At 48.1% G+C, this 25596-nt stretch overlaps 1 protein-coding gene across 7 annotated transcripts in view; it reads left to right on the top strand.

Moving 5' to 3' along the window:
- The window catches only part of AMMECR1 (AMMECR nuclear protein 1), a 156783-nt gene that overhangs the window by 47154 nt on the left and 84033 nt on the right, over positions 1 to 25596 (top strand). For 5 of the 7 annotated variants that reach the window (XR_012906911.1, XR_012906912.1, XM_075940918.1 and 2 more), the window contains one exon: positions 5337 to 5871. Coding sequence is in view for 3 of the 7 variants with exons in the window: in XM_075940918.1 (XP_075797033.1) it covers positions 5337 to 5871 (535 nt within the window). In the remaining 4 variants the exon portion in view is untranslated. Of the gene's footprint in view, positions 1 to 5336; positions 5872 to 14431; positions 18748 to 25596 lie in introns of those variants that run through there. The other 2 variants (XM_075940921.1, XM_075940923.1) reach the window with 2 other exon arrangements.

Here is a 25596-nt window from a genome sequence, read left to right on the forward strand (position 1 = left end):
GTACCTGAGTGGGCAGTAGTGTAGCAACTCCATGCTTTCTTGGAAGAAATGGATTCTCTGGATCCATTTCAGTCTGGCTTTGGGCCTGGTTTTGGAATGGAAACTGCCTTGGTCGGTGACCTTCACCAAGAGATATACAGGAGCGCATCCCTGTTGATTCTCTTGGACCTCTGGAGGCTTTCAATACCATCGACTGTGGTATCCTTCTGGAGCGCCTGGTGGAGTTGGGTATCGGAGGCACTGTTTTGCAGTGATTTTGGTCTTACCTGTCAGGATGCTTTCAGAAGGTGGAGCTGGGAGGCTGCTGCTCGACCCCGTGGCAATTGTGCTACAGGATCCTGCAAGGTTCCATCTTGTCCCCTATGCAGTTTAACATCTACATGAAACCGCTGGGAGAAGTTGTACTGAGATTTGGAGGATGGTGCCATCAATACATAGATGACGCTCAACTCTATTTCTCTGTGATACTGCATCCAGGTGTGGTAGCAATGAATCTGAATTGGTGTAAGGAGACGGTGATGGACTGGATGGGGTCAAATAAGCTGAATCCAAATAAGACTGAGGTCCTGTGAATCAGGAAGCCATCTGACTGGGAATGTGGTGTGTTAACTGTTCTGGACGGGGTCACACTCCCCCTGAACGAAAAGGTGTGCAGCTTGGGAGTCCTCCTGGACCCTTTCCTAGCATTTGAGAATCAGACGTCCTTAGTGGTCAGGAGTGCTTTTGGGCAGCCTCAGCTGATCCACCAGCTGTGACCCTTCCTGAGAATGACCTGGCCATGATGATTCATGTTCTTTCTTGTCACATCCCGATTGGACTACTGCAATGTACTCTATGTGGGGCTGCCTTTGAAGAGTCTTTGGAAACATCAACTGGTCCAGAATGCAGCTAATCGAATTCTAATACTTGTTCTACAGAGCACGTTATGCCGGTGCTCCGGCAGTACACTGACGGCTAGTATATTTCCGGGCACAATTCAAGGTCCTGGTTATGACCTATAAAGCCCTAACTGTTTGGGTACTGGGGTACTTGAAGGACCGTCTCCTTCTGTATGAACCTGCCAGGGGATTAAGATTATCTGGGGAAGCTCTGCTCCATGTTCCTTCACTTATAGAGAAAAGGCTGACATCTATGCAGAGCAGTGCCTTCTCAGCTTTTGCTCCCTGGCTATTGAATTCCCTTCCACAGAACATTCACCTGGCACCAATGCTGGCATTGTTTCACTGCCAGGCTAAAGCCACCCTTTTCACTTGTGCTTTTACTCTGTCAGGGCTCGTCTACACTGGCCCCTTTTCCGGAAGGGGCATGTTAATTTCAGCCATCGTAGTAGGGAAATGCGCGGGGGATTTAAATATCCCCCGCGGCATTTAAATAAAAATGTCCGCCGCTTTTTTCCGGCTTTTAGAAAAGCCGGAAAAGAGCGTTTACACTGGCCCCGATCCTCCGGAAAAAGCGCCCTTTTCCGGAGGCTCTTATTCCTACTTTGAAGTAGCCGGCTTTTAAAAATGGTGGCGCCGGCTTTATGCTAATGAAGCCCGGGAAATTCAAATCCCGGGCTTCATTAGCAAGTTTGGTATGCATACATTACCCCGCTAGTTCGAACTAGCGGGGTAGTGTAGACATACCCCCAGATAAATCCTATTGGTACCATGTTCATTTGGGAGACACCATTTCACTTGTGAGCAGCAACATGTGGCTGCTGATCCATGATCTGAACACCATGATGCTGTCCTAGAGCTGCTGCTGTTTTCTAACTTTTCAGCACTGTATTATAGACTGCAGCCATCTCAGCTAATCTGGCATCTCCAATAGCTACATATCCAACTCTTGTGTAGGTGGTGTTTTTCTTTGTTGTAAGCTTGTGGTTGAAACCAATCCAAAATGGAATCATCAGAGTGTGAACAACATTAAATCATGAGGTAGTCTTAAAAGACACTAGGAGAGATCTTGCACACTGTTAATGTGTAGGTGACAAGAGTCTGTTTTCTTGAGTGCTTTTTCATGAAGAGCAGGTTCTCCACGTGTTCTAGATTTTTTCAAATGTTGCACACTGCATAGGAGACTGATTTTCTGAGAAGAGTAAATGACTTTTCTTCCTCACACTTCAGTGATATTTCTTGTGACGCACTATCTGCAGGATGTTTTTGAATTACCACTCTAGCCGCTGAATGGAACATATTCTTTCCATCAATGGTCTTTACACTGATGTCTATTATCATGTCCTTCCTGGATGAGATTTATTTCAGTATTAAGTGGTACAATTCCATTTGGAATGTACATGTCTTTCTAATTCAGTTTTTGCAGCTTCAGATCATTGTAACTGTTGCAGGATCCATGAACGTGTAGAATATCAATTAAATTGCGAGACCCAAGCTCATGCTGAAGGTATTCTGCAAGGCTATTATGTGCAGCAGTATAATTGTGGAACTGTAAAATACTAGGTATTCCGAAATGGAGAGGCACCTTCTCTGAATATCTTCTGAAGGATGGTACCCATTGCTGGTTGAATTATATGATGCTTTATCTATCAACCAAAGCACAAACTCCTGCACCACTAAGGAAACAAAAACACTGATCTCTGTAAATTACAATCACTGGCTTTGGATAAGATTCTGAGATTTTATTTTGTCTATTTCAGACTGAAGGACGGAAGCAACGTTATGCAAAACCACTTATTTATTTGAAAGTTGTTCAGCAGGCTGTCTTGAAGAAGAACATCCACAAAACCTTTGGATGGCTTAAGTTCCTGCTTCAGATACTAGCCGCTTGGATAGCATCAGATAGTGTTATTGTGCTAAGTAAAACAATGATAGGTTTGCCTTGTCCATGCTGTGAATGAAATGAACTTGCAGAACCACAGTGTTTTTTAAATCTTGTCTATTATGTGCTACTGGAATAGCTGCAATTTTTACATCTGTGTGAAGTAGGGATTTATATCTGCAACAACTTGGACAGAAAAGAGCCTTCTTGTTGTATATCAGATTATTATCTCTCTCTTCAATCATCTAATAAAAAGCAGTGTCATAAGGTGACAATGTTATTGAGTATAATTAGATAGTTGTGCTTTAAGATTTTTTTACCCAAGTAGGAAGAAAAGCATACTAAGTTATAAACTCCATCCTTAGCAATCAAGACTTCCACAGATATTCCATTCAACCTGCCACAATCTCTTCTTTGAAGTGCTATTCCCCCTTAGATTGATTGTTTTCTCAAAGAGTTTCTAATTTTATGAAATATTTTGTCTTTCTCGTGTATTTTTCTCAAGCAAATAATGAAGCAAGACTAGTCACTGGTAGACATGCTTGCTCCAGTGGCTATAGGAATTAAGTGAATATGTTCACTGTTCAGATTCAGTCTGTTTTCTTTCCTGGATTCAAAACAACTGTGACTTGTACCAAATTCAACTTGCTTATGTATTTTTGAATGTCACCCCCGTGATAGAGTATTGGTGGCATTTTATCTAACCTGGAAAATTCATCCAGTAGCCATCAACACAATTCATTGCTCCTGGTTTCTGTTGCCAGACTCACAGAATTCTATCCAGCACAGGTGGCTTTTGACAGTTTTGCATTCTTTTTCGTTTTCTTGACAAATAACACATTTTTCAAAGTTTATGAAGAGTTTTCTTTGATGTGCAGAGAAGAGATATTCATGTAGTTCCAGCAACTGTCATCTCTAACACTGATGTAGCCAGTACAGAAGTATTACTGAATTAAAAAGCTAGTTTCTAGAATATTTCAAAGGCTAGTGCTGCATGTGTAGGCAATTTCAAATTAAAATCTTGTACCAGCAGTCTAGATGCTACACTGTATATACAAAAGTTTACAAATGGAATGGCTTTACATTAGGAATTCATATACATTTACATCTATCCTCTATACAGCATAGAACTACTGACATGCAATCTTCTGCTACTAATATACAATCTTCAGCATGAGACTGATGTGGACAGCAAATGTAATAGAAAACGTAGAAAACCGTTATAATCATACGTGAGATACTTTAATAATTAATACGTGATGTGAAAACATGTCATGTTAGTATATGCCAAAATGCTTTTATGTGCCATGTTTAATGCATGATAAACAGCTTAATAATTTCGGAAAAAAATACTTGTTCAAGCAAAACCGGTAAAACTCTAAATACATTGTAATTTGCTAGTGTTGACCAATAAACACCACGATAAGGTGTTGAAATTAACTTAAATATTAAAAACTTGTCAAAAGTCATGTGGAAGAGTTTCTGGAACTGTGTGATAAATTACACTTTTTCATTTTGGGTGCCATTGTTTCACCTCGCCTACAGGCTTGTGGAACTGTCAAGGGATGCTATATCAAAGCTCATCTAAATGTACATACCATAAGCTTTCAAATGATATATCATGTGGGTGGTGAAGGGTGGGTACATTAAATTAAAAAAATATGGCCCTTTTTGGAAAATTGCTGCATGCCTATTTAGGCCATTTTTCAGATGGAAGCTTGTCCAACTCACCAAGAAATGGAGTTGTAGATTTAGTAAGTGCTACTCTTCCCTTCAAGTCCAAAATGAATCAATGCCCAGGATTGCGTTAGGACACCGCTGTGGTGCTGTTTTCAACATAAGATGTAAAACTGAGCTCCTGACTGGTCCTGGCCATAAAAGTTCCCTTGAGACTTTCTGAGGCTGTATTCTAATTTAGATAATGATTTTCTGCCTTTATAAATTTCCACTGCTGTTTCAACTAGATATAATATTCTCCACTCCCTGACTTAAAAGAGTGGTGTAGCATTGCTATTCCACGTCAGCGATGGCTTCATTTTAGTGAGGGGTGAGCTAGTCCTCCCTGGTTTTTAAAATGTTCCTTTTGAGATGTAGGGTATAAACTGTTATTCTTCAGTGCGTTGGCCAGTGTGGTCTTCAGCGCCCAAGCAAGGGCCCGTCCATCCCATGCCATGGGCTAGCTCTGCTCTTTAAGAGGCACTAGAGATTAAAAGTGCTAGACGGGTCCATCAGGGTCAAACCCGCTTTTGGCTGCCGGTCTCCGCGAACGCATCCGTGAAGCCTGAACTCCAGCCCGGTGTGTGGGGGCAGCGCTGCCTGCAATGACGCTGCTTGCGGCGGGCTCGCACCCCCCACCCGCTGCCCCCAGCAAAAGCCAGCTCAGGTCACTGGCCCGGTGCGGCGCGGCTCCGCCAGCCGCCCTTGGGGTTCGCGGAGCCGGGGCCGCTCCCCGGCGGGGGGGACGAGGAGCAGGGGAGGGCAGAGGCGCGCGGCCTGCAAGGCGGGGTGACGGGCCGGCTCTAACTCCGCTCTCTCCTTCTCCCCATTCATCCCTTCCTGCCCCCTCCCCGTTGCAGGCGGAGCAGGCCCGGGAGGAGGCGGAGCAGGCGGCCGCACGTCCCCCGGCCGGCCGGCCGGCCCCCCCGCTATGGGTCGGAAGCGCTGCGTGGGGGGAGACGGCTCCAAGATGGCGGCGGGTTGCTGCGGGGTGAAGAAGCAGAAACTCTCCAGTTCCCCACCCTCGGGCTCGGGCGGCCCGGGGGGCGGCGGCGGCGGCAGCTCCCACTGCGGCGGGGCGGCGGCGGCGGGGGGTGAGCCAGGGGCGCTGCCCCCGCCAGGAATCGCCCGCCTCAACGGCCTGGGGGGGCTGGCGGGGGGCGCCCCCGGGTGCGCCCTGTCCCCGCCGATGCCGCCCAGCTGCGGCGGGGGCCCCGGCGGCCTCTCCTCCACGGCCGCCTCGTTGCTCGCCTCCCCCGGGGCCGGCTCCGGCGGGCCCGGCTGCAGGAAGATGGTGGTGTCGGCCGAGATGTGCTGCTTCTGCTTCGATGTGCTCTACTGTCACCTGTACGGCTACCAGCCCCCGCGGAGCCCCCGCTTCACCAACGACCCCTAGTGAGTACCCGGCTCGGACCCCGTCTCTGCCCCGCCAGCGCCCGGCCCCCTGTCTCTGCCCCAGCAGCGCCCCCCAGTGAGCGCCCGGCCCCGGCCCCCTGTCTCTGCCCCAGCAGCGCCCCCCAGTGAGCGCCCGGCCCCGGCCCCCGTCTCTGCCCCAGCAGCGCCCCCCAGTGAGCGCCCGGCCCCGGCCCCCTGTCTCTGCCCCAGCAGCGCCCCCCAGTGAGCGCCCGGCCCCGGCCCCCTGTCTCTGCCCCAGCAGCGCCCCCCAGTGAGCGCCCGGCCCCGGCCCCCCGTCTCTGCCCCGCCAGCGCCCGGCCCCCTGTCTCTGCCCCAGCAGCGCCCCCCAGTGAGCGCCCGGCCCCCTGTCTCTGCCCCAGCAGCGCCCCCCAGTGAGCGCCCGGCCCCCTGTCTCTGCCCCAGCAGCGCCCCCCAGTGAGCGCCCGGCCCCCTGTCTCTGCCCCAGCAGCGCCCCCCAGTGAGCGTCCGGCCCCGGCCCCCTGTCTCTGCCCCACCAACGCCCCCCAGTGAGCGCCCAGCCCCGGCCCCCTGTCTCTGCCCCGCCAGCGCCCCCCAGTGAGCGCCTGGCCCCGGCCCCCTGTCTCTGCCCTGCCAGCGCCCCCCAGTGAGCGCCCGGCTCCAGCTCCCTGTTTCTGCCCTCCCATTGCCCCCCAGTGAGTGCCCGGCTCTGGCCCTGCCTTGCCAGCGCCCCCCACAGGGAGTGTATGTCTCTAGGCCCTGGTTTCTGCTCCGCCAGAGCCCCCCAGTGAGTGCCCGGTTCCTGTCTCTGGGACCTGCCCTGCTAGATCCGCCCTCCCCACTCCCCAGTGAGAGCCTGGCTTCTGCCCTTGGTACCTGCCCCATCAGTGCCCCCAGTGTGGCTCCTACCTTGCCTCCTGGTCCTGCCAGCAGCTCCTCAGTAAGTACCTGGCTCTGGGCCCCAGTTCCTCCCCGGCCAGCAGCTCCCCTTTGAGTACCCAGTTCTGGACCCTGGTACTTCCACTGCCGGCACATTCAGTGAGTACCCACCCAGCTCTGGCCCCTGTTCCGTCCTCTGCCAGTGGCCCCTAGTGAACATCTGGCTCTTGCTCCCAGTATCTCTCCTGCCAGTGAGTACTCCGGACTCCCCTCCAGGCCCCAGTAACTCCCCTGCTAGCCCTAGTGAGTGCCCAGCTTTTGCCCCCATTACCTCCTCCAACAGCACCTCCCAGTGAGGACCCTGCTCTGGCCCCCATTACCACTCCTGTTAGCACCCTCCACTGAGTATCCGGCTCTGGACCCCAGTGTCTTCCAGTGAGTACCTGGCTCTGACCCTGCGCTGCTTCCCCTGTCAACCTGCCCCCAGTGAATATCCGGTCTCCTGCCCTGGTGTCTCCCCTGCCAGCACCCCCCAGTGGGTACCCAGTTCCTCTCCGTGCCAGTGCTCCCCAATGTATAACTGACACTGGTTCCAGGCTGCTGCCCCCAATACCTCCCCTGCCAGCACCCCTCAGTGAGAACCTGGCTCTGGCCTTCCTCTGCTAACCCTAGTGAGTTGCTCCCCACCAATATCCCCAAGAATCCAGTCTCCTGCTCTGGTACCTCCTTTGCAAGCACCCCTCCCTGTGCATCTCAGGCACCATGCCGGCTCGCTCAATCTTTTGAATGCCCCCAGGCATCTCCATATAACTGTAGGCATCCTCACCTCACTACAAGATACCCCCTAATGAATACCCTATGCCGTACACCATTCACCCTGCTCTTGAATCACTGCCGCCTAGCGAGTGCCCTTTTCTGTACCTTGGGTATTCCTCAGCACTCTGCTCCCTTTCCCTAATGACACCTAGCAAGTCCTCCATGTATCCTACTCCCTGTGCACCCTGCCACTCCTTACCAGTGACCCATAGTGAATATCCCACACCCTGTCTTGTGTACCCTTCCCAGCTGCCACATATCCCATTTCATCAGTGACCTCTACTGAGGAGTCCACGCCGGGCACCATGCCCCATATTCCAACCATCTCTTTATCAATTAACACTAGTGAGTACCTCCAATTGGGCACCTTGCTGCCCATTTACTCCCTGCACCTCACTACATACAGCCACCTGTCCCAGGCTGCTTCATCAAGATCCCTAGTGTGTGGTCCAGGGCCCATACTGCCCCTTTGCATCCAGAGCACTATACGCCTATCCTGTCACCACACAAGATAACTATGTTGCTCTTGGTATCCATGTTCCCTACATGTCTTTCCCAGCCCCCTGCGGAGACTTCGTTTCGTCAGTGACCTCTAGCGAGTTTTCCGTTTCAGGCACCATACCCCTGTACCTCCTCAAAGACCTCCTTCCAGCCCTAAACAGTGTGGTTCCTCTGCTTCATAAGCCTCTAGTGAATACTATGGATGTTAACATTTCACCAGTTATGTGTACCTGCAGTGTGGAGCGACAGCCATCTCACCAGGTCCCAGCACACATTGGCTCCTTTCTGCAGTCCCTCTCCCAGGGAGCTGGCTACTGCCCATGCTACAGAGGTAGCACTGCAGGGCAGAAGTCGGTTTCCCAGGAGTGGGGTGGGAACCAGGATCTGGCTTTTATGCCAGCTCTCAGCATGTAGTGGTTTCTGCCCTGCTCTTTGGGGGAGAACTGTGTGTACCATTCACAATCACAGATAAGCCCAGGCTTATTGGTTAACCGTGCGAATGGTTACTCTATTACACACCTAGTGAATACTTCACATGAGATACCTATACTTCTTCATGCTACTCCCTGAGCTCCCCCACGGGGCTTCCAGTCCCAGTGAGCTCCTGCTTCAACAATGACCCCAGTAAGTATCCTTTAGTGCACTTGTACAACTGCTATCCCACGCAGAGCCCTGAGTTCACAAGGGACCTGATTTACTCTGCTCTATCTCCCTGCTGCAGCTATTAGCACCTGCAGCACCACTGTACACTTCATACTTGCTGCATGACCACCAGGCTTGGAAGACCCATTTCCTCTGCTTTACCAACATCTGCTAATGAATTCCTCTCTTCATTTCCTATACCTCCACATACCTTCAGTAGTGCTGCAGCTGCCTCACGCTTCTGCTTCACCCGTGATACTTAATGAATGTCCTTTGTGTTCTAGATATATTCAACACATGATTAATAACCTTAATGGAACCCTCATTACATTGACCCCTCTGTGTAGGAGATGTATACCTGTAATTGCTATCATGACAATCGGCTGCCATAGATCTCCTGTTTCATCTACATCCCCAGCAAGTACTCCCTACACACCTTTCCTAACTTCTGTGTGACCACAGCTGAGTACCAATGGGAAGTGCTCATCTGTGAGTTTTTTTACAGTATCCCTTCTTTAGGTCCTGCGTGTTTTCCCCCTTACAGATGCAAGTTTCTTAGGAACTCTTGTGTCTCCTGATTTGTACTAAGTAGCTATCATCTTGTCTGTGGGATCCACTTCCCCTCTCTGTTCTCCATCCTAGTTCCACATAGGTAAACAGGTCAACCTTCTACAGCTGTTACTTTGGTTTCATTGATGGTGGAGAATTGAGTTCTACCCATAGTTTATTTGCTCTAGATTGGGATGGGCAATAAGCAGACCGCAGGCTCGATGTGGTTCACCAGGGTTAGCCACTGCTGGATGTTTTATTTACTTCAGCGTCCACAGATACGGCTGCTTCCAGCTCCCATTAGCCATGGTTTCGCTGTTCCTGGCCAATCAGAGCTGCAGGAAGTGGTGGCCCAGCCCATGCCACTTTCCACAGCTCCCATTGGCCATGAATAGCGAACTGCGAGCAGCTGTACTCGAGGACACTCAGGTAAATAAAGCATCTGGTGTCCTTCCAGCAGCTAAACCTGGCAAATTGCATCTGGCCTGCAGTCCGCTTATTGCGCACCCCACTCTAGATTGATTAAAAAATAAATAACCTGTAGAACTCTCTCGAGTAAGCATTTCATCTGCTCTGTTAGTTAAGGTTGCGTGTCGCTTTCTGTCTAAAGGTCAACTATTTTAAGTGCTCTAAAATCCACATTACTTGGATTGTCTTGAAATTTGCTGTGACTCATAGGGGTGCGGGTTAGGATAAGTGGTCAAACTGAGCGTCATTAGACAAAGGGGTTCCTAAAATACACCTATAATCTCCCTTTAAAAAAGTCTTTACAACATCAACTGGTTCCTGTAACTTTTTTTATGAACACTTAAACTCAAATGATATCTCTAACTTTCCCTACACTGATCTCAGACACTCAGGATTTCTTTCCTAGGTCTGGTCTACAATACACAGTTTTGCCAGTAACACTTCCTCATTTCAGCACATCTTTCCATGAATCCCCATTCAATTTTAAGACCTGTCAGTAAAACCCTGATTTTGTCAGTGACTGAAAACCACTTCCCTGAATGGCTACCAGCACTATTCCACCTGTTAAACGCATGTGTGGATGCTGTATTACATATGTCACTAAAATTAGTACTCCAGCAACTGTCCCCCACAGCATTGACCTCCTTGGTCACAAATTTGAACTCTGTTGCCTAAGAGTCACAATGACTGGAAGGAGAATCCTCCACCCCTTTAAAAACTCAGCATGTTTTTGGGATACCCCTTTCTTTGCAAGCACACAGATATGCAGTACCTCTGTGTAGAAACCCCTTGCTAATGTTCATGCTGCATACTGAGATTGAATTTCTTCTGCCGATGGGAAGAATGAATTGTATAAGCCCAGCTGTGGCAAACCCAGTTGAATGCATAGTGTTTTGAAGAACTGACTTTCCAAAAAAGTAGCTTTTCTACAGTCCCTCAAATAAAGGATCATTCTACCTTTTCTCTCCTGAGAGGTCAGAAATGCTGAGAGAGCAGATCTGTAAGGAGGAATGTTGGACAATTTTCCCTTCAATGACATTGGTGAAAAGGGAAGTATAGCCATCTGTGTCTTGCCTTTCCTCTGACTCCTACAAATGTCCCTGCATGCCCCAAAGTTCCTCCCCATGGCTGTTTTAGGACTTGGCTGCTCTCTGATCAGGTGAAGGAATTCAGAACTCCTCACCTTCCCCTTGCTGCCTCCAGCTACGGGGAAGGGGCTCCAGGCTTAATTTTTCCCATGCAAGTTGCTTCTCTTGGAAATGGGGAAGACGGAATGTGGGGTGGAAAGGTAAGGGCCAGAGCAATGCAGTGAGGGATATTTTTGAGGTTCGTTTGTTTCCCTGAAAAGTGTCCTCACTGACCCCATGCAAGCAATTTTCTTAGCTGTTCAACCTGTGAAACCCATGATGGCTCCCACCTCTCCTTGGGAGGAGGGAGAACCAGGTTGTTTTGGTCCGACAGACAGGAGATGACATTGGGTCAGTAAAGGACTAACATGCTGTCAATTCATTCAGTGGCTAGGGTAATCACTGCCAATAGCCAGAAGCAAAAGGGGGAGAGAAGAGCTGTGGTATATTGAGATGCTGATTAATTTTTATTAAAATCTTAAGACATTAAGTGTCCCAAAATGTTGTTAATGGAGAGTTAAGATTTCCTAGTAGTGCCTTGTGCCTTTCCCAAATGTGCAGAGTAGTTAAACTTAAAGAAATACAAAGTTAAAGTACATGCCACTCCGCAGCTTAAGCTTAACTCTGTTTCCTTTGAGCAATGTCCCAGTGATCCAGTAACACACACTAACTCTCTGCTCTTACAGATACTATAGAATACTTCAGGGAGAGAGCATATAAAGCTATAAAACAAAGTATAATACCTTGTTGCTAAGGCAAAACTCAGATTTATGTCAGGCATAGCATAAGCAATCCCCGTTTGCTAACACAGAGTGTATTCCACAGAAATCACTCTAGATTTACTAAGGATTCTTCTGAGACGTGGCCTTCACCTACCTCTTAGTAAGCCCAGGAGGCCACTGTCATGTATGCCCACCAGACTTCTGATAATCCATATGTTTGGGGGTTTTTTTTTTTTAAAAAAAGATCCTTCTGTACCTCTGGTGACTCAGTGTACTGGATTTGGAGCTGAAATAAGGCAAACTGGATCTCTGAAGGTACACATGCACCTCTCCTCATGTTACAGTGATAGTTCTGCTATGCTGCTCCCATTGATCCCCTCACCATTCAATATAGCTATACATAAGGAATGTAGCTGGCCTGCTTGCAGATTAATTCTGGAATTACGGTCTGGATTATAGAGCACAAATGGTGGCATGTTCTTAGTTCTTCCTCCTGTCTGCTTATTATAGATTCATGGATATTAAGACCAAAAGGGACCATTAGATAATCTGGTCTGACCTTCTGTGTAACATAGGACAGAATTACATCAAGTACCTCAACATCAAACCTTACAACTCTCTTGACTAAGGTATCTTCTAGCAAGTCATCCAGTCTTCATTTGGAGACATCCAGTGATTTGGGGCATGCTGCAGTGGGCTCAGCCAGGATGAAGTACCACCACCATCCGTGCCGTGGCACGCAGGCGGGGACTGTTGCAGCCTGACCAGATACACCATGCCCCGGGCTGCTCTGGCCTGGCCAGGCCAGGCTGGGCCTACCATGAGCTGGGGCTGCTTGAGCTGGGCCCGTTGCACCATGGGTGGGTGCTGCTCCAGCCAGGCTGGGCCCACCGCAGGGGAGCTGCTCCAGCCAGGCTGAGCTGGAGTGTCCGCCCCCACCTGTAGTGCAGCAGGCCTGGCCGGGCTGGAACAGCCCCCTACCCACATCAGGCAGGGACTGCTCCAGCCTAGTGGGGCCACTGGCTAACTGGTTACCTTCCTACCAGGGGTGTAAGCAACTAGTTGAGTCAACTACTAACATTCTTTTACCATTCCTGCTGATGTATCAGAGGGGAGTGGGAGCCGGTGCTGAAAAGCTGTTTTCCCCCCAGCACCGTCTCCATGGTGCTGCCAGCCCCCCCCCCCCCCCCCCATGCTGCTACCTCTATCAGGCAGCAGCACGGAGGGTTGGATAGGAGAGGCTGACACCAAGCAGCCTCTGCCCACGGTGTGCCCAGGCTTGTCCCGAGCAGAGGCTGCTCTGCATCCCGCAGACAAAGGCTGCTGGACCTGGCATGAGCTGGGATTGAGCAATCCCAGCTCAGTCCCGGCTCGTGCCGGTTCTGGAACCGCTGCAGCTCTGCATTTTAAATATCATAAGAGCTGCCCTGGCTCTTTACTACATTTAAAATACGGAGCTGCAGCGGGGGTAGCTTCCGGACCCAGCACAAGATGGGACTGAGCCAGGCTTGCTCAGTCTCAGCTTGCACCAGGTCCAGGACCAACCCCCACTGCAGTTCTTCAGTTTAAATGTAGTAGGAGCTGGGAAGTCTGTGCGAATGTCTTCTACTACATTTAAAGTGCAGAGCTGCAGTGGGGGTAGCTCCTGGACCAGGTGCCAGCTGGGACAGAGCACCTTCCCTTATCAACTATTCCTGTAGTCAATTACCCACCTCTTAACATCCTTAATTCCAACCATAGATAGATAACCCATCACTTAACATTTGCAGTATCCATACTGAATCATTCCCAATGGCTTTTGCCCTGTGTGGGTGAGGTATGTATCTCAGCTGTGTATTTCCTCGTTTTTGAGAGGTTTAAGTTTAGCCACTCTTCCAGAATGCACAGTGCGGAGCACAACTGGGCAGTCTTCACTGGCTTACCAAAGATTTTGGGCTTTTAAATTTAAGTGCTTTCCCCTTCTGCTGCTGTGTTTTTAATCAAGCAAATAAACGAGTATCTTTATAAAGACTAGGGATTGTGAGATAATAATGATGGTAACTCTTTTAAATACTAGCCAATTAGCCCATCATAAGACGGGCTTTTCAGGTCTCTCCTCCACGTCGGCCTTCTCTCCTGAGCCTCCGGTCTCTCGCTCCGTCTCTCTCTCTCCTCCTCTTTCCTCCCCCCCCCCCCCAGCTCTCCTCCACCTCCTACCTCTCTCTCTGTCTGTCTCTCTCTCACTTCTCTCCCTCCTGCCTGGGGAACCTGGGGGACCGCGGAGCCCAAATGGCCGTTTGGGCTCCGCACTCCCTGTGCTTGCGCCACTTGCTCCCACACGGCGGCCCGGCTGAGCAGCGCAGAAGTCAGCCGAGCGCCACAGCGGGAGGCGAAGGGGGGCGGGGGCGATGATTTTCATGGCTGGGGGTGGAGCCTGGAGCCGCCCCGCCCTCCTTCGCCTCCCACTGTGGCACTCGGCTGACATCTGCACTGCTTAGCCGGGCTGCCGCGGGGGAGCAAGCGGTGCAAGCGCCCGTTTGGGCCCTGCACTCCTCATACAGCATGGCCACCCAGAGGGAACAGCCAGCATTTCAGGCAACAGCGCCTCCCCAGAGGGAACAGCCAGCATTTCGGCATTACAGACTCTCAGACACTGGGCTACTATATATATGATATAGGAAGAATTATGAACTCTTTCCTCTCTATTCTAATATTTTACTGTTAAATGGGAAAGAAACAGCCATATGTAGGGTTGCCAGATGGTTTAACAAAAAATACCGAACACACCCTTCTCCCCCCCCCCCCCCCCAAAAAAAAACACCTGGAAAAAATTCTGTCAAGGAAAAAAAAGGGGGGTGGTGTACCAAAGTTGTTAAGCAAAAAAAAGGGGGGGGGGGGGGGAGACCAAAGTTGTTAAGCAAAAGTTGCACCACTGCCTCCAGTTTGGGGCCACACATTAACCCCCAATGCACCCACCCCTCCCCCTGAGCCAGGTCCCTCAGTCCCCCCATCCCAATGCACTCACCCCTGCCTCAGAGCTAGGCCCCTCGTAGCGTCCCCCATCCCAGTGCACTCACCCCTCTCCCTGAGCCACGCATCCCCAGCGCCGGGTGTGCCAACCAAATCCCTTCCCCCCCTCATCCCTCCCACAGAGCCAGGCACTGGAGGAACAGGACGGCCGGGTAAGTTAATCTTACTTTTAAAGTCGCTGCTCCTGCTGCCCGGCCCGGCTGCCTTGGCTCACATTGTGTAGCGGGAGGTATCACGTGGCCAGCTCCCGGGTCTCTGCTGATCATGTGGGTCAGAGCAGCGTGTGCTCCACTCCCACCCCAGCCCGGCACTCCGCTAGCGTGGCACCCAGCAAGTGCCCCCTCCTGCCCCCTTTCGCTACGACTCTGCCACGCTCCTCACTCCCCCGCCCCCGCCAGATGCAGCAGGGGAAAATTGTCCCCGCCGGGCTTCCGTCCGAGGGAAACAGGAAATACTGGACATTTCACATGTCCGCTATTTTCTGGGTTTTTTTACCAGATGGAACCTACAAATACCAGACTGGGTGAATACCAGACACCTGGCAACCCTACTCATGTGAGACAACCAAATGAGGGACTGTTGAGAAAATGTATACCAAAACCCCCACTCACTTTACTGAAGTTTTGTTCAGCAGCCTATTCTCAGATAATTCTAGTGATTTTGACTTTACTGCAACAATGTTAAAATAAATTACATGAACTGGAATGCCTGGTGCCTGTCCACTTTCAAAGTTGGGAAAATAATTGTGATTTAGCCCCAGCTGAGTGTGAATTGATGCTGTTGGATAGAAAAGGTTCTGCAGGACTCTGCTTCTATGCATTCCCTTCCACCCAGATGCAGCTTTTGTGATCCTTTGTCTTAGCTAGAACTTTGTACTATTGTTGAATGAATAGGGTTTTACCTCAGAGGAAATACTGATTTGACCATATTTTTGGTGAGTGAAAAATAACCCTTTATTCTTCCACCTACAGTCTAGGGCTGGTTTCTTTGAAATTTAAACTACTGTAATATGCTTTTTTAAAAAGACTGGTGCTGGATTTTTGTAGAGACAACCAAAGGTAGATATTATGTATGTTTACATATTGCTAGCAAATCCAAAATACTGTGTATATCTTTTGTGTACATCCTGATTTTTCACCTTTGCATAATCACTAGTACTATTTTTGGCATATATACTCTACCAATTATTATTTTTCTCATACCCATTTACTGGCATTATACTCAACACTATTGCACTTTATTGGACAACTTTTCTTTCCAGGAACAATTACATAAAATGTTTGTAAATTTATAGTCAAGGTAAAGAACTACCATGAGATCCAAGAGAAATTCTCAATCTGACCAGCCCTGTATTGACTGTTTAAAGAACTTTAAGGATATGAGTTTAACTGTTGTTAATGTCAGAAGATTCAACTGTTTTTCCAGAACACTTGTAACCAGGGCTTGACAAGCGGCGGTGAACCCTGCTTTCCAGACGCGCGGTTTGGCATGCTGCACATGCGCAGACCGCGCTGCGCATGTGCTGATCGCGCTGTGGCGCCATGCCGGCTTAAAATCTACTCGCCCCGGGCGAGTAGATTGGCTAATTTGTCGAGCTCTGCTTGTAACTATAGAGCCTTTGCTTTGGATGATAAAAAATAATCCTTTGTGTGACAAACTAATGTTAGAGGTCATCCACAGCCATTGCCTTAGTCTTTGCCTAAAGGTCAGTACTTATTACAATATGATATGTCATGTTATATGGAAGGGAATGGGTTGTGTACGATGTTCCCTCTAATTTTTTTCATCTGTGTGCAGAATAAATTTTATGTGCTCCAAGGCATGTGCAAATTTGCAGCACCAGTAGAAACATGCTGTCAGGTGTGGGTGCTATTGGCACTCTGCAAATCAGCTGGGCAGCATTTGAATCTCTCCTGAGCAGCCACCTTACAGGAACACTGGTTCTGTAGTATTCAAGATTCTCAATGGGTAGGTCCTGTTTCTTTGAGTGTCTGTGATTGCATCCAACCTGTTTTGCTGTTCATCATATTTTTGTTTCTTATAAACTTCAAAACTTTTGCCCTGTTATAATTGCTCTCATCCCTTCTTCCACTGAAGATCTTAATATGAATCAGGAGTCTTACAAAGTGGCCTCATGTAGTTTGGACTAAAAAAAAAGGGGGGGGGGGAGGTGGTATGGGTATGTTGGCTGTAAGTAACACTATTTTGCTGGGAATTCCCGGTATGGTCAAAAGCAAGATTGATGACTTGGTACTGCAAGAAAAAATTATAGAGAATGAGGAAACGGTAAGAGGCTATGGAAAGATTATACCTTTGCCAATAGGATTAGGTCCTGATATTCTTGTAAAACATAGGCAGTATTGAGATGATAAATGATCAAAATATCCTGTCATAGTTTACAGATATTAATGATCCTTTTCTATTTTAGTTAAAAATGGGTACTAGGTAGGAATAATATATTAAACTATATTCAGCAGGGTATGGAAAATAGGCAAACTGCACTAAAGGCGCATAGTCAACAGATTAGTAAGGCTAGTAGTGTTGAGAGAGGTGTTTTGTGAGCTCTGTCAGCTGCATGTGTTTCTGATTTGAGTGCATTTTCCTAAGTGCAAATGGGATGGAATCTGCCAGGAGTTTGGAGAATAGGAAATAGGAGATGTAGATGCTTTTGGGAAAGGACCCAAGGTTTCATTCATTCAGTAAGAAGCATACACGGTAGAGATTGGGTGTTCCAGCCCACCCTGAAGGAAGTGTATGGGGAGAAACCACTTTTCCTTTGATCTATTATCCATATAGATGTACTCCCTTGTTGCATCTTCTTTTTTGGCTATTGTACCCATATCTTTTACGAGTCCTGTTCTTCTCTCTGTCTTGTTTTTGGAGGTTTCCAGCTAGAGATATTCACTATATAATGTCTTAACCTTATCTTAAACACAAGACCCTGTATTAATAATTATTTCATCAAGATCACAGAATCCTTAAAATACTGAAAATGTGAAAAATACTGTGCGTGTAGATTTTGTTGAATGTAATTTTGACATGACAAGGTCTTCTTGTGACAGAATGTTTTAGGTGCTTTCATCTCAATTTATTTACCTTTGAAAAAGGACATGTTAGGGCCAAAGTTGAATATTTCATATGTGCAGACCCCTTTCTGAAGAATAGTACTCTAATACAGCTACTCCCCGAGTTACGACCATCTTCACTTATGACCATCTGCACTTACAACCAAAGTGGTTATAAATGCAGATCCGAGTTACGAACGGCGATCCGCGCTTACGAACAGCGCAGTCGCCATGTAACTCTATCGGATCCGAGTTATGAACGCTTTGAGTTACGGACCAAATATTGGTCCATAACTTGTTTGTAACTTGGAGAGCGGCTGTATTTTGCTCTGGAAATCTCTCAATAGTTACAAATTTAACAGTGTTCACTAGGGATGTTATAGTGTAGTCAATTAACTGATTAACCCATAAGCAAAAGCTTATAGGTTAATGCTATAAATATCACATATTTCCCTCCTCTCCTCCCATCCAGTACATTTTTTAGCAAGCTGTTGCCCTGGTGGCTCTGTATTTTAAAGTGTATTAGAAGCTGGGCAGGCAGACAGCCCAACCCAGTCCTGGTTCGCGCCGGGTCTGGGAGCTCAGATCTTACCACTCCCCCCACAGACGGGCTGCTGCTACCCTGCACTGCTGCCTCTTTATCAGAGGCAGCAGCACAGGGCAACAAGCAGCTGGTCCGCAAGAGGAGCTGGTTTTTTAAACTGGCTTCCCTCGCAGATGAGCTGCTGTCTGGCACTGCTGCTGGCCCCGCCTACGGTTGCCAGGTGTCTGGTATTCACCCAGACAGTCCAGTATTTGCAAAAAAAAAAAACCAGAAAATAGCAGACATGTGAAATGTCCAGTATTTCCTGTTTCCCTCGGATGAAAGCCCGGCGTGGACAATTTTCCGCTGCGGTGTCTGGTGGGGGAGTGAGGAGCGTGGCAGAGTCGTAGTGAAAGGGGGCAGGAGGAGGCACTTGCTGGGAGCCACGCTAGCGGGGCACCAGGCTGGAGTGGGGAGTGCACGCTGCTCTGGCCCACGTGACCAGCGGAGACCCAGGAGCTGGCCATGTGATGCCTCCCTCAACACAATGTGAGCTGAAGCAGCCAGGCCGGGAGGCAGGAGCAGCGACTTTAAAAGTAAGATTAATTTACCCGGCTATCCCATTCCTCCAGTTCCTGGCTCTGCGCTGGGGGAGGGCGGCGGGGGCGCTCCCGGCGCTGGGAATGCCTGGCTCAGGGGGAGGGGCGAGTGCACTGGGATGGGGGATGCTGTGGGGGGCCTGGGTCAGAGGCAGAGGTGAATGTATTGGGATGGGGGGGCGCTAGGGAGGCCTGGCTCTGGGGGAGGGTGAGTGCATTGGGATGGGGGACCTGGGGGACCTGGCTCAGGGGGAGGGGTTGGTGCTTTGGGGTTAATGTGTGGCCCCAAACTGGAGGGAGTGGTGCAGCTTTTGCTTAACAACTTTGGTTCCACCCCGCCCTTTTATTTGTTTGTTTGTTTTGCTTAACTTTGGTTTCCCGCCCTTTTTTTTCCTGATCAGAATTTTTTCCCTTTTTGGGGCGGGGACGGGGTAATTTGATATATTTTTGTTAAACCATCTGGCAACCCTAGGCCCCGCTCCCAGGGACTATAGAATAGTCAACTAACCGATACAAATTCATGAGGTTTCCCGACTATTCAATTAACCGCTATTTAACATCCCTAATGTTCACATGCATCCTTTTGGCAGTGATGCACTATAAAAGTGTTTTATTTTCCTTGAGTCTATTAAATCTGTCATTTTTGTGTTCTATATTAGGCCTTCACAATTTGGATGGTATGCATGCACCACTGGTACATGTAAGCTTTATTGCTGTTTGGATTTGCTGATCCATATTCTCTTTTTAAAAATTTAAGTGATTTCCTTTATATACATTTTAATATGGGGCTGTAATTCACAACTTGAGGAAGCACTCCCCGGTAGGTGTGAAAACTGAACTTATACAGTAAAAACAGAGTATGGCCATGACTGGATGAGTGGCGAGTTGGGGGTTAAATACTCCAGATTAGGGATGATTGAACCTGACCTACCCTTTAACCAGTAAGCGGATGCTTATCAGTTGTTAGTGTAATTTACACTCAGCAAAACTTCGTCCCCAGGAGTGGAGCTAGGTGGGCAAGGACTGCCACTGTTCCCCGGGAACTTCACTGTGACAGAGAAAGGAGGCTTCACTGCAGCAGCAAAGCCTCCTTCTCCTCCTCCAGAGCCAGGCGGGCAAAGATGGCCCTGCTCCTGGGGAAGCTTTGTTGTGGGTTCAGCTGTATAAAGCTAAGCTTTATACTGCAGAACCCACAGCAAGGGTAACCGTGTAACCACTGAGATTTTCAGTGGTGACAGGGTTACCCTAATTCATGATTTTTAACATACCTACTCCAGATACATACCTAGCAGCTCAGACAGGTATGTAATCAGGTTTGCCTCTCCCATCACCATGACTATGCTCTATTTTTAATGCAGGGGGGAATTACATTCCTAGCTGATAGAGGGAACACTGGGCTGTACTAAGCTGAATGGCAGCACAGCTTCACAGATGAGTAATCAGCCCTGCCCTGTCAGAGGCTCAGGGCCCTGTGTGTGGGGCTGATTAATCACCTGTGAAGTTGTGCTACTGCACAGTTTAGAGGGAACACTAGTGCAGACCCAAAGTTTGCAGAACTTTTCGTCTTTAAATTTCTATGGTTTTCTTAGCTGCACATTACTAGTACCACCAGTTTAGAAACTTGATGGCAAGTGATATTTGGTCATGGTTATAAGAAGGTTACTAAAAAAAAAAAGTGGAAACAGAATACCTGCAAAGTCTGGTTTGTTGTATCAATAAAATTTTGCTGATCAGGATATAAACACAGTCCTAATTTCAAACAACAAAGTCAGTTATTTAAACCTAGAATGGTAGATTGTGTAGATTATAGGGTAGCACTTGTCAGTGCTGCAATTTATGTTGCCTGTTCAAACAGTGCTACATTACTTTTCAGGATGGCATAGATAACAAAAGGAGAGCGCCTTTCCCCTCTACTAGGTTGATAGCCTTTTTTCTTGTTAATGGTACAGAAACCTCTGAAAACTAGCGTATGGGAGTACTATTGGGAACTAATTACAAGTGTTAAATAAGAGTGTTTTCATCTTTCAACAGCCTTTAATCTCGTGAAAAATAAGTCTTCATCTCATACTCAGTCTGTAAAATATAAGCGTTATAAGCCTTTCATATGTGCCTAAAACTCAAATCTAAGTGGAAATTATATGGAATATTTTCCCCACGTGACATTTTCAGTGAGTTGCCGCGTTGCAATTTCTAGTCATATGTGCAAGACCAGCCTTGCGAGGGACAGAAGTAAAACTAGATCTAACAATGAGGATAGAAAGGAGTGAGCACAAATTTAATTAAACTTACTTTTTCACAAAAAATTCTAAAAACTCCATTCCTGCATAGTGATCTCTTGATCTAGTATTCAGAGTCTGAGGTACAACACTCTTTTTGCTGTTGCTGCCTGCGCACCTCATGCTGCTTTTACTTTGAGGTGACTCAGGCAAACTCCCACTTGCGTGATTAAAGAATATGCTCTGGCACTCTGGTGTTTAGGGATGTAAAATCCCATTTAAGCAGTTAACTGCACTGGGGGAGGGGTGTGCTGTTCTGGGTAGGCCAGGCCTCTGCACTGCACCATGGGGAGCTGCTGTACCCTGGCTGGGCTGGAGCACCTCCTTCCCACTGTGCAGCTGGTGTAGCTGGGCTATAGCACCCCAGTCCACTGTGTGGTGGGCTGCGCTGAGCTGGATCAGTTCCCTCTGCCCGCATGAGTTATGTGGCCTTAATGACAGGGTCCTCCTTAGGAATCTGGGGATCCTGAAAGATGAGATATAAAATACACTGATGCTATTGATCAGTAGTCTCTCAATTAATGCATTGTCTGTCTCATTGACTATGCCAGCCTACCTGCAGCATAGTCTTCTCTGTTGGACAATATTTCTGACCACTTGTCTGATTCAGATGAGGAAGAAGGGGTAAGGTATTTACAACAACCTTGTTTTGATCAGCAAGAAGAAAAAAACAGTTTTCTCAGCTTTTTCATAGAACAAGGTCACATCTGTGTCCCTTTTTGCTGCTCAACATTTTGAACAAGAGTTTCCAGGTGGTGCAGAAGAAACTCTGGTATTGGAAACTTTAGCTGTCTCAGGCTTATTGGTAGTTTGCATCTTAAAGTCCAAGGATGAGTCCAGTAACTCATCATTAATGGGAATTTTCCCTGAGAAAATCTGATTAGTACTATCCTCCCTCCCAGCTGCATGCAAGAATATAAAGGACCACAACAAGGGTTCCAGTATTTCCTAAGATGTCCTGCTGACTGGTTGGTTGGGATGAGTGACCAGAGAAGTTGTAAGGCAGGTCCAACTTTCCCGTTTAGATAAAGATGCCAAAGGAGCGACTTTCTTTGGGAAGAAAGTCTTTCAGCATGTTGGGTATCCAGGGGGGGGGGGGGGGGGAGGGAAGCAAAGTAGCTGGTGATTGAGGGGTATATGGTGCCCCAAATGTATGTTGTGGTTGACGTATTATACTTCAGACTTTGAGTCATGCATTGGCATTGGTTGTTTCTCAGATGGGACTTCTGGCTTGAAAGCATTTGATCTTCTGTATGAATCAGGCCCAAGCCCATGTAGAAGACTTCATATTTAAGGATTTTCAGCCTTAAAACAAATGAGGTATTGCAGAAAAACGAAAGGTATCAATGCTTTCCGTGTCTCCTTCAACTGACTGATCCATGCAGTATAAAACCATTACTGCCTACACTCATCAGTACTATTCCTTAACTCAAGTTGGCAGCCCAATTATTGAAGCAGACAAAATTAGTATAACATTGTTGCATATTTTATTTTCTCTCTGACTCTTTTCTCCAACTGTAAGGTGGATAATACAAACCTACTTCATAGTGATGCTGTGAAGATAAATTCATTAATGAAGAACTCATTATAATGCACATAATAGAAAAGCCCAAGAGGAAATTAAAAATTCAGTATTCAGTGCAGGGTTTGGATGGTTTGCAGAAAATAAACATTTGGGTCACCTGTTGAGTGTGGGTAAAACAAAAATATTGAACATCTGCCTCACCAAGCACTATCTTGTACAAGGAATGAGGTAGTAGTTCAGGGTATGTCTACACTACACAGTTAATTTGAACTAACGTACGTTAGTTCGAATTAACTTTGATAGGCGCTACACTAGCGCTCCGCTAGTTCGAACTTAATTTGAACTAGCGGAGCGCTTAGTTCGAACTAGGTAAACCTCATTGTACGAGGACTAAGCCTAGTTCAAACTTACTAGTTCGAATTAAGGGCTGTGTAGCCCCTTAATTCGAACTAGTGGGAGGCTAGCCCTCCCCAGCTTTCCCTGGTGGCCACTCTGGCCAACACCAGGGAAACTCTATTGCCCCACTCCCGGCCCCGGACCCCTTAAAGGGGCACGGGCTGGCTACGATGCCCGTGCCAGGTGCAAGCTTGCCAGCACCCAGCCAGCAGACCCTGCACCTGGCACGGCTCGAGCCAGCCACCCGATGCCCCCCAGCCCTCCCCCTCTTCCCGGGACCAGGCTGGCGGCTTCCGGGAGCTTGCCCAGGACCGCAAGAGGCGGGCACCCGCCTGGTCCAGTGCAGACATCATGGACCTTGTCCACGACCTCCGCACTAGGCACAGGAAAGCGGCCGTCTAGGGCAGGAGAGCTGCCAGCCTGGCCACCCAGGAACAGGTTTGCATGAAAATCAAGATGGTCCACTGAGACCCCCGACCCTGAGCTTAGAATGGCCATACTGGGTCAGACCAAAGCTCCATCTAGCCCAGTAGCCTGTCTGCCGACAGCGGCCAACCCTAGAGACCCTGGGGGGGATGGACCAAAGACAGTGACCAAGCCATTTGTCTCGTGCCATCCCTCTCCAGCCTTCCACAAACTTCGGGCAGGGACACCACTCCTACCCCCTGGCTAATACCACTCCATGGACCCAACCTCCATGAATTGATCTAACTTCTCTTTAAACTCTGTTCTAGTTCTAGCCTTCACAGCCTCCTGCAGCAAGGAGTTCCACAGGTTGACCATTTGCTTTGTGAAGAACAACTTTCTGTTACTAGTTTGAAGCCTGCTACCCATTCCTTTCCTTTGGTGTCCTCTAGTCCTTCTATTATGGGAACTAATGAAGAACTTTTCTGTATGCACCCTCTCCACCCCACTCGTGTTTTTATAGACCTCTATCATATCCCCCCTCCATCTCCTCTTTTCTAAGCTGAAAAGTCCCAGTTTCTTTAGCCTCTCTTCATATGGGACCTGTTCCAAACCTCTGATCATTTTAGTTGCCCTCCCCTCTCTCTTCCCCTCTCCCACCTCCTTTTCCCAGTCTCCCCCAGTTTTGTTCAATAAAGAGAGATTCTATTTTTGAACACAATTGTCCTTTATTTTGTACATCAGGAAGGGAGGCTAGGGAGGGGTAAGTGGAAGGAGGTGAGGGAGGAATGGGGTACGAGCCCCCGATGGGGAAGACTGGGCTGGCTCTGCGAGCTTCTGGGGGTGGAAGCTCTCCTGCAGCCCCCCAATTGCCCTCTCTCCCCAGATGGCAGCCTGCGGCAAGTGCAGCCGGGCTGATGGCCGAGTGCTGTGATGTGCTCAGTGTGGGTACTCCGGGCAATCCAAGCCAGGACTGCTTTGCAAGCGGGGAACCCTGAGAACTGTCTGTCCGGGGTGGGGGTCGGGTCCCTTTAAGCACAGCCCTCGGCTAGCCTGAGACAGCAGCTCCACGCTCTAAGTCCTACTCTGATGCTCTGCCGGCACTGCTTCGGCCATCCTTAACCTCTGTTCAGGGTCCACTCAATGTGGACATGCTAGTTCGAATTAGCAAAACGCTGATTCGAAATAGTTTTTAGGTCTAGCTGCACTAATTTGAATTAGCTTAGTTCGAATTAACTAAGTTAGTTCGAATTAGCGCTGTAGTGTAGACATACCCTCAGAGGTGGAGGTGGGGAGTGTTTAGTTATGCAGCTCACTAACAGTTTAATAGAATTACCATTTCAGTTCTTCAGAGAGTGTTCTACTTTAAAGACATTTTAAATCATTTCATCTACAGGGAGAGTGAGTTACTGTTTTCAATAGATGATTCTGTGACCATTTTCCACATGGACAAAGTTGCCCTAGGTCCTCATCCCAAACTTACACCAAAAGTCCTGACTTTACTTACACCTGAATTGAGCTATTAATTTGCGGGTAGTGTTTCCAGAATATCACTATCACCTGGATAGACCTAGGTAGTAGGTCCTAGTTGTCATAAGATTTTTTTAATTCATTTGGGTACAGGGCTAAGACATTTTGGCAGTCACCAGTATTCTTTGAGAGAGGTGTAAAGGAATATCATTTCCATTCAGCTCCTGACTATGTAGATTAGATTGTGCATTGAGAGAAAAAGTAAAGGTTTTTATACACACTTTTGGAGCCTTCAGTTTAGTGTGCTAGTTTATTTTTAAGCATAAGCATCAGCAGCAGTTATTGTTTTAAACTTTACCAAAGTAATCTCCCTTCATAGCGCTTTTCTTTGACTACTACAGTTATCAGACAGTGTGAGCTAAGTGGCAGTGAGAAGAAGAGGGCCAGCACTGTAGGTTTCTTCACTGGGCAGTATCAGAGACTGAGGAAGGGAGGCAGTGGGAGAAAGCAGAGGGCTGCCCTGTGGGAACAGCAGAGAACTGTAGTCAAAAGAGAATTATAGAAATGTAGGACTAGAAGAGACTTCAGTGGTCATCTAGTACAGTTCCTGCACTCAACACAGGAATAAATAATAACTACACTGTCCCTGAAAGGTGTTTTTCTAACTTATTCTAAAAAAGATTCCCCAACCTCCTCAGGCAGATGGTTCCAATATTCAAGTATCCTGATGGTTAAGAACTTTTTCCTAATGTCTGACATAAATATCCCTTCCTT

This window comes from Pelodiscus sinensis, chromosome 13 (genome assembly GCF_049634645.1).
Source record: "Pelodiscus sinensis isolate JC-2024 chromosome 13, ASM4963464v1, whole genome shotgun sequence".
In the NCBI taxonomy this organism is placed as follows: domain Eukaryota; kingdom Metazoa; phylum Chordata; order Testudines; family Trionychidae; genus Pelodiscus; species Pelodiscus sinensis.